Source organism: Nannospalax galili, unplaced genomic scaffold, assembly GCF_000622305.1.
Source record: "Nannospalax galili isolate Female #2095 unplaced genomic scaffold, S.galili_v1.0 scaffold1659, whole genome shotgun sequence".
Classification (NCBI taxonomy): Eukaryota; Metazoa; Chordata; class Mammalia; order Rodentia; family Spalacidae; genus Nannospalax; species Nannospalax galili.
The window spans coordinates 294,969-307,704 of record NW_008342925.1 but is presented as its reverse complement, the minus strand read 5'-3'; the positions used below and the strand labels follow the sequence as shown (position 1 = coordinate 307,704).

General features: G+C 53.0%; 1 protein-coding gene across 1 annotated transcript in view; it reads right to left on the bottom strand.

Moving 5' to 3' along the window:
* Positions 1-2,188: 2,188 nt before the first annotated feature.
* Positions 2,189-12,736, bottom strand: part of Ehd1 (EH domain containing 1) — a 25,679-nt gene continuing 15,131 nt past the window's right edge. Inside the window, exons 3-5 of the mRNA XM_008838898.2 lie at positions 8,005-8,417; positions 4,602-4,766; positions 2,189-4,193 (exon numbers count right to left, since the gene is read on the bottom strand). Coding sequence (XP_008837120.1) covers positions 3,669-4,193; positions 4,602-4,766; positions 8,005-8,417 — 1,103 coding nt within the window. The 3' untranslated portion in view covers positions 2,189-3,668. The remainder of the gene's footprint in view (positions 4,194-4,601; positions 4,767-8,004; positions 8,418-12,736) is intronic.

Sequence of the window (12,736 nt, the reverse complement as noted above, 5' to 3'; positions counted from 1 at the left end):
TGTTTTTAGGTAGGTTCTTAGGATTGAATTCCAATCTTTATAATTGCAAGTAAAGCACTTTACTGACTGAACCATCTTCTCCAGTCCAAACTTTGAAACTTACTGGCCTTGGGCAAGTCCTATGACCGGCCAGACTGTGGTATGGTAAGAATGATCATGTGCTGGTTGTAGTGGCACGTCTTTAATCCTAGCATCCAGGAGGCAGAGGCAGGTCAATCTCTGAGATCGAGGTCAGCATGGTCTACATAGCAGGATCCAAGCTGGGGCTACAAGGAGACCCTGTCTCCCGTCAAAAAAAAAAAAAAAAAAAAAAAAAAAAAAAAAAAAGATCATGTAGGGAACCTCACCTCACCATCTGGTTAGTATGCATACTCAGAGGGAGCGGGTGGGCCCTGTGCCTCCTGGGTCTTGGGCTGGGTGGTACTGTGGGCTAGGATGGGGACAGACTGTCCTGAAGACCTCTTATCCTAGGGCTTGGGAGCAGGGTGGGAGAGGACCTGATCCTTGCTGGGTCTGGGGCTTTGGAAAGGAGGCAAAGGGCAGAGGCCAGCCCCATCTTTAACTATTCCCATTGGCTCTCCTTGGACCCCACCATAGCTCGGTTTGTGAAACAGACCCACTATCTGAATTCAGGGGCAGCAGTCAGGTTGGGAGCAAACCTCTTGTCCAGTTTCAGTGTGTACTGCCTGGGCTGCCCTTGGATCATCACATAGAGGGGAGTGTTGAGCAGATGGGATGCTGCAGCATGTGAAGGGGGGCCCAAATACAGGCACAGATTGCAAAGGAGCTCCTTGAGTTTGTCCTCTTTGGTGCGCTGACAGCTTCAGCAGGCACAGGGCAGTTCTCTGGGGGACCTCTGCAAGCTTGCAGGTGGCCCCAAGCTTCTAAGACCCTCAAGTGGAGTGACAACTTTGAGACATTAGCCTGAGCCTCTTGTGGCAGTGATGGGTGGGGTGGGGATCCAGTACTTTTAAAAGGGGGCTTTCCACCAGCTGTGGCAGCACAGGCCTTTAATCCCAGCACTCAGGAGGCAGAGGCAGGCAGATCTCTGTGAGTTCAAGGTCAGCTTGGTCTACAAAGTGAGTTCCAGGACAGCCTGGGCTACAGGGAGACCCTGTCTCAAAAAGACCAAAAAAAGAAAAAGCGGGGAGGGGGGTATGTCCCATGAGAATCCCTATGGAAACCACATGGGAATTGTTTGACATTTAGGATCTCATTGGCTACCACTGCTCTTGGTGCTGCCCCATCCTGGACTCTCCCTCTGTGAAATGGGGAGAACACAGAACTCCAGGATAGAGAGCTCAGGGGAACCCTGCATGAGGTACACCCATACAAGAGGCAAGTGGCAAGCTTAGACTCAGATCCCAGCCACCAGACCTGCTAAGGCCACAGCAGCTGGACCCTGCAGCAAACTTTGGGTCTCAGATAAACACCTGTTTAAAGCTTGCCTGGGGCAGCCTCTCCCCAGGTGTACCTAGGATCCTCCACACCCCTCTGGGCATGTCACTCCCAATTTGTCTTCCTTTCCTCTCCTGTTATAAACAGGCCCCCTATCTGTGACATCAGCTGGCTCTAACCAGCCCCACCCAGAACTTGGATTTTGTCTCCAGTGTCTGCTGTCTGTCTGCAGAGCTCTGTCTCCATAAGTGCCTTAGGGCAAGTGAGGAGCTGCCTGGCTCAGGAGCCCTGAAACCTTTGTTTACAAGAGCTCTCCCCTGCCTAGGCTCCAAGGACAGGAGCCCACTCATTTATCTGTGGCTGAGGCAGTCTGGGGGTGGGGGAAAGGTGGCAGAAGCCAGACCAGCCCCATTAATGCCTTCCACTGCTTCATTCTCACCTCAAGAACCTGTCTTAATTTTCTTGGAGACAGGGTCTCATGTAGCCCAAGCTGACCTAGAACTATATAGCCCAGGCTGGCCTTGAACTCTGGATCCTCCTTGCCTCCACCTCCCAAGTGCTAGGACTATAGGCATGTGCCACCAAGTCCAGCCTCCAGATACAGTCTGACATAACACAAGGCAGGTGGAGGAGTGACTCATGCTCCTTGGGAGACCCCCTTCCCTCTTCTCCCATCTGCAGGACTATTGACGGGAGCAGCTGAGGGTGACTGGGCAAGGATGAGCTCCCCAAAGGCTCTGCTGGTGCCCCCTTGGCCCAGGAAAACACAAGGGAGCACGAGAAGCTTTGGCACAATTAAAACTTTCTTTAATGAGACGAACAGTCTTCACTCTGTCACTTCCCCTCAAAGGTGAGTGAACAAGGGAGCTGACCTTTAAACAGTGAACCTGTGAGGACGTGTCTCGCCCACCCACAGCTGACCACAGTGGTAGAGGGCTGAGGCAGGGAGGTAGCAGACCAGGCCGGACTCAACCCCAGCAAGGCCCAGACCAGCACTGGGGGAGGCAGGTAGCTCCCTGAAGCCCACCAGAAGAGCCTGATGATGCGGCCGCTCCACCTGCCTCTTAGGAAACCTACCCGACACCAACCACTGGCCACAGAGTGTCTAGGCCCCCAGGTCCCCAAAGCTGCAGTGAGGCTAAAACAGCTACTCGCTGGCTCTGGCTTCTTAATGCTCAGTCTGGGGGCTGCAGGGTGGATCTCAGGACACCCAGGTTTCCTTGGCTCAGCAGGGGAGAAGGGAAGGAAGGAAATGGGGGATGAGGAGGGAAGGGGCTGGGTTGTCCCTTGTCCCTGCTGCATCGACACTACACCCAAGCCAGAGCCACCCCAGGTCATTGGGCCCACCGCCTGCCCCAAGGGCGGGGGCGTTCCAGGAAGCTGCCATGGCGGTTGAAGGGGGTCCATTCAGACCCTTTGGGGCAGGAGCTGAGATGACCCATCCCTCAGCCAGAAAGCAGGGTGCTCCATGCTGGTTCTAGGGTGGAGCTGCCCTGGGGCTAGAATATGGGGAAGGGGAGACAAAAATCACAGCTTTTGAACAAGTGTTGTAGAAGTTACCAGAAATTTCGGTCAAGTATGAAGTGTCGCTTTACAGGACAAGACCTAGCTTATGTATTTTTCTGGAAGACCCCCTCATCCCTCCCACCCTCAGGGAGGTTAACAGTGACCGACTTCTACCTGTGATTGCTGTGCTGGGTCGGGTGTCACAGGAGGGGTGTGGGAACAAAAGGAGGGTGTACACTGGGACCCCAGACCAGCTCAGCAGAGGCACGGACCAGCTCAGCTGGGCACAGGAGCTCAACTGCCCCTTGGGGCAAGCGTGAGCCTGGAGACAAATGGGGGAGCCAGTGGGGGCTGGGAAACCTGGCTCCCTGGGATCACCCCATGCCCAGCCAGGGCAGGACAGGAGGCAAGGCTAAAATGGGGAAGGGAGGCTGTGTGAGTGTGGGGCAGTCAGACAGAGGAGGAGGTAAGAAAGAAGGCTGCCTCTAATGTTATGTATTAAAAATATCCATGGTTCTTGTGCACAAAATTCCACTGTTCACATCCAAGCATCACCCTTGCCTCCCGATGAACCCCAGAACAGCCTTAAAAGATGGTGGTTTTCCTTTTCGAGAGCTGAGGAAACACCGTTCAGTCTTTATGGACCTTGAAAAATGATGACCCTTTCCCTTCCCTCAATCTCTGCCTCCCAGGCCCTGGCCTACCAGGCAGACATGAAGCTGGTGGGCAGCAAGTGCCAGCAGCCCTGGGGGTCAGGCGAGGCATCACTCATGCCTCCGCTTGGAGGGTGGGATGAGGTGTGGGGGCAGGTCAGCGGGCAGCTCATGGCCCTCCAGCTTCACCTTGATGAGATGGTTAGCCAGGGCGAACTCCTCATCATCCAGCAGGCCATCCTTGTCTACATCGGCCAGCTTCCAGATCTTGCCCAGCACTGTGTTGGGCAGCTTGGACTTTACCATTTCCTTCTTGGCATTGGCGCCCGTGATCTTGCCATTGACCGGAGACAGTGTGTAGAAGATCTCGTCATAGGTAGGCTTGTCCTTGCCAACCACCCACTCAACATCATCGATGCCCTCGCCAGCCCCCTCACCGTAGCCATGCCCAAAGGGCCCATTCATGGTGCCATCAAAAGCGCCACCCTTCACAGCCTGCGAGGGCATCAGGGACTCTTCCTGGCGAACCATCACCATCAGCCGGGCTATGTCGTTAGCCAGCATGTCATCTACCGTATCCAACAACTTGGGTTTCAAGGCCTGGAACTTGCTGAAATCCTGGGTCTGCAGGAGTTCCTGTGGATGGAAGAGGAGGGAGGCCTGGGTGGGGCAGCCTCTCAGACTGGGCATAGTGGGCTGAGCTAGGCTGCCCAAGCAAGGACAGCTGGGCTCCCATTACCAGCTCTCAGTTGCCAGCCTGGGCCACACGCCCTGTGCACAAGAGGTCGTGGGGGCACCATTCCTGCAGGGATGCTGTGAAGAGTCATCAGCAGCCCTTCCCCCAACCCCCAGCTGAGTCACTGTCTCGACCTGGGTCAACTCAGAATCGGGTGGGGAGCCGGTGACTAACCCAACTGCTTCCGTTTGGGGAGGCCCTGCCCTATGGATCTGGGATTCCCTCCAAAATCCCTGCCCTGGTGCCCTGAGTCTGCCTCAGGCCCACATTGGCACTCCTGGTGGCCTAGGTTGGCCTAATGGTTGTACCTGCATCTTGCGCAGGCTTGGGAAGTCGCCGGGGGAGATCTGATGCTCCCGTTCAATCTTCTGGTAGATCTCACCCAGGTTGTTCACCAGCTCTTTTTTTTTGCTCTCCTTCCCAAAGACATTGGGCATCTCCTTCTTGAGGGAGCTGATGATGTAGGCATGGACCTGAAAGGACGAGGGCGGGGCATCAGAGACTTGCTTCGGCACACTGCCCTCGGCGTTTGCAGCCACTACCAGGTACCTGAAACTGCCGCCACAGGAATCCAATAGCCTAATAGTAACACATAATTCTGACAGCTCACTGCCATGGGGCCAAAGGAAAGGAACGGGTACTGGGAACAAAAGACAGATGACATCCTTACACAAGTCACAAGTTAGGGTGACATTCTAGCCTGTCAACATGAGAAAGTCACTTAGGAGCACACCAGGCATTACACATTTCTCCCACACAGAGTAAGCCTCTGAGGGCAAGAGCTTGCCCAAGAGCTTAGCACTGGGGCCACAGAAAGTGGCCCATGACGCTGTCCTGCCCCTTTCGACAATGCTCTCCCAAGCTGCCCTCCCACAGCAGGGGTGACACTCTGCAGGGGCACAGAGAACCAGGCAGGACCTTCTACCTGAAGCTCAGACCTGTGTACAGTGCTCAGGGTGAATCCCAAGCTGAATCTGGTCTGATCAATGTGCTACATGTCATCAGAATAGGCCTGGGTGACTAAGGACTACAAAGTTCCATGAAAGCTTTTCCCAACTTCCTCCACAGAATGGACTGCTCCCTACTCAGCCTACATCAGTCAGGCCCAGAACCTCACAAGGGTAGGCATCTAGGTAGTCAGTGGGTCACAGAAAGTCAGTCAAAGCTCTGCCCACACAAGCCAGAGAGTCATTCACTCCAGGAAAAGGAAGTGGCAGCAGAGGAACAGTATGGACTGCACTGGAGAACTTGGGGTTTTCCAGGTGTGGTGACTCAGGGCCTGTGGCCAGGGAGTTCTCCACCTCCGACAGGGGCTTTAGCTCAGGCTGCCTTGGGTCCTTTCAGACACACAGGCATTCTCATGAGTTCCTTTCTCAGGTCAGAACTGCTCACTACACAGGGAGGCACTAGACAGCTAGAAAGTTGATGATAATGCTGGGTGTGGTGGCTCATGCCTTAGATCCCAGCAGAGGCAGGCAGGTTTCTGTGAGTTGGAGGCCAGCCTGGTCTACGGAGTGAGTTCCAGGCCAGCTGGGGCTACAGGGAGACCCTGTCTCAAAAGCACCAGAAAAATAAAATAAAGTTGGGGATAATGTAAAACAGCCCTGCACCCCGCAGAGCAGGTGCCTGACCCACTGTCACACAGCTTGATGGGAGCTACTGACAGTCTACACACTAATAAGCTGCCACCTTGCCAGCCAGGGCACTTGAGCGGCAAGGTGGACACTTGAGTAGCAAATGATGAAGGTCAGCCCTGGTTGCTCGGGCCAGGGAACCCCTAAATGTCCAGGACTGGCCCTGAGGCATTAGGATAGGGCTCCTAGAAGGTGCCTTCATGGCCTTCAGGCAACTGTCACTAGCTACAGGCACAGCATTGCTGAAGAAATGACACCACTCAGTGCCTGCTCCTCTTCCACGTGCCCTAGTCAGCTGCAAACACCCTGCCCTTTGAGCCACCTCCCTAGAAAATGGGTGACACATCAAAACCGGATGGACTGGCTTACAGGATGGTTCACTTGAGCTAAGCTGTGACGCCTCTTGAGGGAGGACCACAATCTTTTTTTTTTTTTCAGTCTTTTTGAGACAGGGTCTCCCTGTAGCCCCAGCTGTCCTTGAACTCACAGAGATCTGCCTGCCTCTGCCTCCCAAGTGCTGGGATTAAAGGCGGCACCACCACGCCCAGCTGTTTTGTTTTTAAGGGTGTGGTTTATCTTATTTAGTACATGATCTCTAGTTTTATCCATTTTTCTGCACACAACATAGTTTCATTCTTCTGACTGAATAAAACTAGAATGTGTGTGATATTTCCCTGTAGCCCCAGCTGGCCTGGAACTTGGTATGTAGACCAGGCTGGCCTCCATCCCAAAGAGATCTGTCTGCCTCTGCCTCCCTAGTGCTAGGATTAAAGGTGTGGCCTGGCTCTGCTTTTATTCTATGTGTATCTGTGTTTGCAAGTATGTATGTGTGCCATGTGTGTGCCTGGTACCTGAGGAAGACAGAAGGCATTAGATCCCTTGGAACTGGACTGCCAGGTGGTTGTGGGCCCCCATGTGGATACTGGGAACCAAATCTGGGTCCTCTGCAAAAGCAGCCAGAACTCTTAACCTCCGAGTCATTTCTCTAGCCCTGTGTTGTGTTTTGAGACAAGGTCTTGCTATGTTGTCCAGGCTAGTCTCAAAGCATGTGTTCAAGGGATCCTCCTGCCTCAGCTACCAGAGGAACTACCAGAGGCCTGTCCTGTCACTGCACTTGCTTAAGAGTCCATTTTTGAAACAAGTGATCCCTGTGCTGAGTGTCTGAAGGGTCAAAGGCCTGCCAACAGTATCTGCACTGGGTCACTGCCCGCTACCAACTCCATGTCAAGCCTTCATGTTCAAAGGGTCAACCCTAGTCAGTACTGGGACAGTCCCTCCAATAACTTATCTAGGAAACCCATGATGCAGCCACTCCGATGCCCTGAGGGACACTCTGCTGGTGTGTGTGCAGGACCTACTGGTGGCACTGACCTTCCTTTCCTAGTCTGGTCAGCCCAGGCTCTCACATCTTAGCCACCAATAAGGTTCCAAGGGCTTCAGCACCTCAGAAGCTGCTGCTAGGCACCAGGGGGGCCCGTGCTCCCACAGGGGGTTGGGGATGTGTCACGGTCTGTACGGATGGCTGCTGCCGCTCAAGGTCAGGACTTCAGCACCCACCTCTCTCTGGGTCACAAGCTGCCACCCATCTCTTTACCAGCCACTTCCCAGCTTACATGTGCCAACCCTGCCACACCAAATAAACATTTGCATTTCCTCTGTGCATTGTGGAGGGGTATGTGTGTGTGTGTGTGTCACTCTTGACCCCCATGAGTCCTCACAGTTAAGCTGAGCATACTCAGTGCACAAAAAAATGCCAGAGGGGAAGCAGCCTAGCACATTCCACTTCCGGAATGGCCTCCTTTCTCTTGGGGTGACTTCCTGTTTGATATTTCTAAGCTATATGCATGTTCTGAGTTGTCTTTGACTTAGGTGGGGCATAAACCCCAGAGAGAACAGGCTGAGGAGCCCACGTCAAGAACCATAGTCAAGAGCAGGCTATAGAGTAGGGCACAGGGAGCAGTGGTTTCCACACACAGGCAAAAGGATGTGGGCTTGGCAAGCGAGGCCCCAAGTGCCAGTCCCAGAGCCCTGGGTCTACCCGCAGCATCCAGTCCCTACATGCAGCCTCAGGGTCTACCTTGGCCAGCCTGGCTCGCTTGATCAGGTCGTTGAGCTTCCTGAGGGCAGCGTTTCGGGGCAGAGACTGGATGTCCTTGAAGAGGTCCTGCTCTTCTGCCTCAAAGAGCTTCCGGTTGTCAGGGATGAGCAGTGGGTGTGACCAGAAGGAGCCAATGTAGACCCGGACAACCTCAGGGGTGTTGATGATCTTCCCCAGAGACCACATGAGGGCCCCATACACACGCATCAGCTGCTGCGTCTCAATCTGGTCAGCTTTGTTCAGCACCACACGGATCTTGTCCTCGTGGTTTTTGAGGGCCTTGATGACTTCCGAGAACTCATCAGAGATGTCCAGCTTGTGGGCGTCGAAGAGTAGGATGATGCGGTCCACTCGCTCAGCAAACCACTCAAGGACAGCAGCAAAGTCATAACCTGAGGGAGGAGAGGGTAGAGCTCTAACCAGTCTGGAATTTCTAGGCCTGAGGTTGTTTGTAATTCCTAAAATCCTCTGATCTGGACAGTTCAGCAGCCCTGCCTGAGAGTGGACTCTTACACCCACATGACCTGCACAGGTGTTTACACAATGCAAGCCACCAAGCCCACATGACACAGCTCAGCATTGATGACCTACCTACTGTGTGCCTTAGACAGTGGTCACAGTGAGCTGTAGCACTGCTAGCAGCTGCCATCTGCCCAGCATCTGTGGGGCAGGTCCATGTGCAAGTCTCACTCATTTTCTGCTTTGGGTTGTTGTTTTTTTTTTTGAGACAGGGTCTCCCTGTAACCCCAGCTGACCAGACAGGCCTCGAACTCAGAGATCTGCCTGCCTCTGCCTCTTGAGTACTGGATTAAAGGCGTGTGCCAACTTGCCTAGCTCTCACTCATTTTCTACAATGGGGGTTGGCAAACTCAAGCTCAGGAGCCAAAGCTGGCCCATCACCTCCCTGTATGAACTAAGTTTTATTGAAACAAGTCCACTCATTTACACATATGTGCCACTTTTCTGTAACAGTTGCAACAGAAACCATCAAGTCCGCAGAGCTGACAATACCAACTCCCAACCCTTACAGAAAAGGGCTGCTGATCTCTTGTTCTACAAGCCCGCAAAAGTGCCACAAACCACTTCCCCTTTTTGTAGGTCTTAAGCGCTTCTCTAAACAAGTCACTGACTTGGGTAGGCTCTAGCCCCAAACCCTGTGGTATGCTGTTGTCCACCCCAATTAAAGTGACTTGTGCCATCTGTGACAGAGACTACCTGGAATTTCCCCAGTAGTAACAGTCTATTAGCTGGATGTGGTGGTGGTGCCCGTTAGCAATTCTAGCACTTGGAAGGCTAAGACAGAAAGACAGGAGTTCAATGTTAGCCTTGGTTACAGAGCAAATTTGAAGCCAGTCTGGGCTACATTCAACTCTGTCTCAAACGCAAGAAGAAAAATGCTATTTAGGGCCAGTAAGATGAGATGGCTCACTGGGTAAAAGCACTTGCTATGCAAGCCTGACCACCTCAGTTTGATCCCCAAAACCCATAGTGGAAGGAGAAAAGCAACTCCAGAAATTTATCCTCTGACCTCTCCATGTATACTGTGGATGTGCATACACAAAGACACACAAAACTTGGAAAAAAAAAAAAAAAAAAGGGGCCATACATGGTGTCACACACCTTTAATCCCAGCACTTAGGAGGCAAAGGCAAGTGGATCTCTGTGAGATTGAGGCCAGCCTGGTCAATATGCGGAGCTCTATGCTAGGTAGGGCTATAGGGAAACCCTGTCTCAAAAAACCAGTAGGGACAAGAAAGATGGCTCAGAGGTTAACAGCACTGGCTGCTCTTAGAAACAACCCCCAGGTTCAATTCCCAGCACCCATAGCTAACAACAGGCCGTAACTCCAGTTCAACACCTTCTGGCCTCCACAGGCATTGCACAAACAGGTACACTTACAAATACACAAGCAAACACTCAAACACATTTTTAAAAGGTGCTATTTAGTTTTAGCTATATTTGTGGCTCTCTTCCTGGGGACGGGGATGCAGGTGCAATGGTCGGAGCTAGAGTCATAACCTGGGATTCAAAGAAGCTGCATGTCTGACATGGCCTAGCCTGTCGTTTTCCACATAAATGACCAGATACCTGACTCAAGGCCTGTGATTTTGGAGACTGTAACAGCATTTTAATTTGTACCCTGCTTGACAACTACGCCTCTTCAGAAGCTGCTTCCGCTGTGGCCAGAAGTAGAAAATTTCTCACCTTTGAGGAATACTAGCGGGGGCGGGGGGGGCCTTTGGGAAGCTGTGGCTCCACTGCTACCTCTCCGGGTGGATCTGGACACTCTCCTTGTCCCTCACCTAATATGCACATGTGGGTTTGCCCTCTAAGGACCACTAAGTATTTTCTAGAGAGTTGCCAAGCTCCTAAGGACAAGCCAGAGAAGCCACATGGACAGAGGCCTGTTTGGAATACTGTCCAGCTGTCCTAACCCCCACAGCCTGCTCCAGCACCCCCTGGGAAAGACACTCCACCAGCTGCCCTGACCACATGAGGGCTGACATGCAATCGCCAGATGTAGAGGACTGACAGACAGGAGTGGGGAGGGGAGCTCCAAGGGAAGGACAGCAAGCGCAGATACTGGGTACACAACACCCCTCGGTGACGTGGCCCTTACCATCTACTCATGAAGGCCTGCTTGTACCACATCACACAGCTGGGGAGGTGGCATGGGGCTCTGTCCTGGCGGTGGTCACTGCTCCCTAGCCAGCCTGTATGTAAAGTCCCCATGCTCTGGGGAGTTGGCACTCTAGGTACCAGGCTAGACAGGCCGGGCAGAAGGAAGCTGCTAATCAACAACGTTCTTGCCACCAGGTCCTTTTGGGCCAAGTGGCTTCAGGGTGGGCAGGAGCCCAAATCACAGAGTAAGGAGCCTCTCCCTAGACCAGGACATCCAGAAAGAACACACGTTTTGGAATTCGAGACCCCAAGGGATGTAGTTCAGGGGTAGCATGTCTGCCTAGCATGAGGAAGGTTCTGGTTCCATCCTCAGCACTGCAAAAAAGCAAGGAACAAAAACTAGGCCAGGGTCCAGTGAGATGGCTCAGGGGATAGAGACACTTGCTGCACAAGCCTAGAGACCTAAGTTTGATCCCTGGAACCCACATAAAGGTAGAAGGACATAATCAACTTCAAAGTTGTCTCTGACCTCCACATACACTCTATACTTGTGTTCCCTGCCCCACCAAGCAGCTGGGTGTGGTGTTACAAGCCTAGAATCCCAGCACTAGGGAGGTGGACACAGGAGCTCAAGGTCATCCTCAGCTAATACTGAGGCCACCCTGGGCTACAGAAGATGCTACCTCAAAACCTAAAACAATACATAAATATTTGTACTTCTTAGCATCTAAGGTACACTGTCTCCATCTTTAAAATTCAAATAATGACTCTACCTTGTGGCATCAGAGAAAGGACTAAATGAGATGAAGAGCTGGGTTCACAGCATGGGGCCCAGCTCAGGAATGAGCCAGCTGAAGAGGATGCTAGGGTTCCATGAGAACCAGAGCCTGGGTGGCCTGGGTCTCCAGTGAAGAATAACAATACATGTTGTTAGCCTGCCTCAGACACAAGTCACTGAAACAAAGGGGAACACCATATCCACTGCTCCAGGGAGTTGGTGGGCCTCCTGAAGCGGGATTCTGCAGCCTTCTCTTATATGGCATGCAGGGATTTGGGGTTCAGTGATTTACTGGCCTGGGCCTCCTCACGGGTGGAGGCACACTGGGCTACAGTGGGCAGGGAAGGGTCTCCTGCTGGTTAATGAGGTGTCGCAGTGCCCCACATGTGCCAGACCACTGCGTGCCAGTAGCCAGCTACCACCACAGATCGCCAGTTCCAAAGTACAAGGCCCCTGGGTGTCCTGGCTCCCTACAGCTGGCTGAGAGCAGGGAGGGGATCACCCCAGGAGTGATCTCAGCAGAAAATGGGAAGGCCCAGAGCAGCACAGTGAGGGAAACAGAGACTGGGAGAGGTGACTGTTGCTCGGGGCCCTGGGCTGTACCCCAGCTGACCCCCCGGGCCTGCCTGAGGCCCCAAAGCTTTCTATGCAGGTCTAGGAACACAGCACAGTGCTGGAAAAGCGCTGACTCAGGAACTACGAGACTCCAGCTCAGCAAAGTAAGGCCTTGCTCCTCCCCTGTCAAACTATTTGGCCTGGGACCGTAAGTTAAACCTAATTCACACAGCTGGGGCAGCGGCCAGGCCAAAACCCAGTTCCTGGGAACAGGGGCGCCCTGAGTTGAGCACTGTTGGCCCTGTTGTCTTTGGCCAGGCAGCCAGGACTACAAGCTGAGATCACCCTACCAAGCCCCACCCAGTATGGATGGCCTCATTCCCTCTCACTCTGGTAGGGGGAAAAGGGGGTACAGGAGAGATGGGAGGGGGCAGGAAGTCCTCTGCCCCCTTCCCATCCACAAGCTCAGTTCCTGGCCAGCACTCCAAACTGAGATTTTACAAAAACAGGGACACTAAAGTTTTTTTTATTTTGGTTTTTTAAAAAATATTATTTTTATGTGTATGAGTGTATTCCCTGCAAGTAGGTAAGTGCACCTATGTTGTGCAATGCCCTCGGAGGACAGAAGAGGCTGTCAGATCCCCTGGGACTGGAGTTACGGACAGTTGTTAGCTGCCATGTGGGCGCTGGAATTTGAACTCAGGTCTTCTGCAAGAACAACCAGTGCTCTTAACCACTGAACCATCTCTCCAGCCC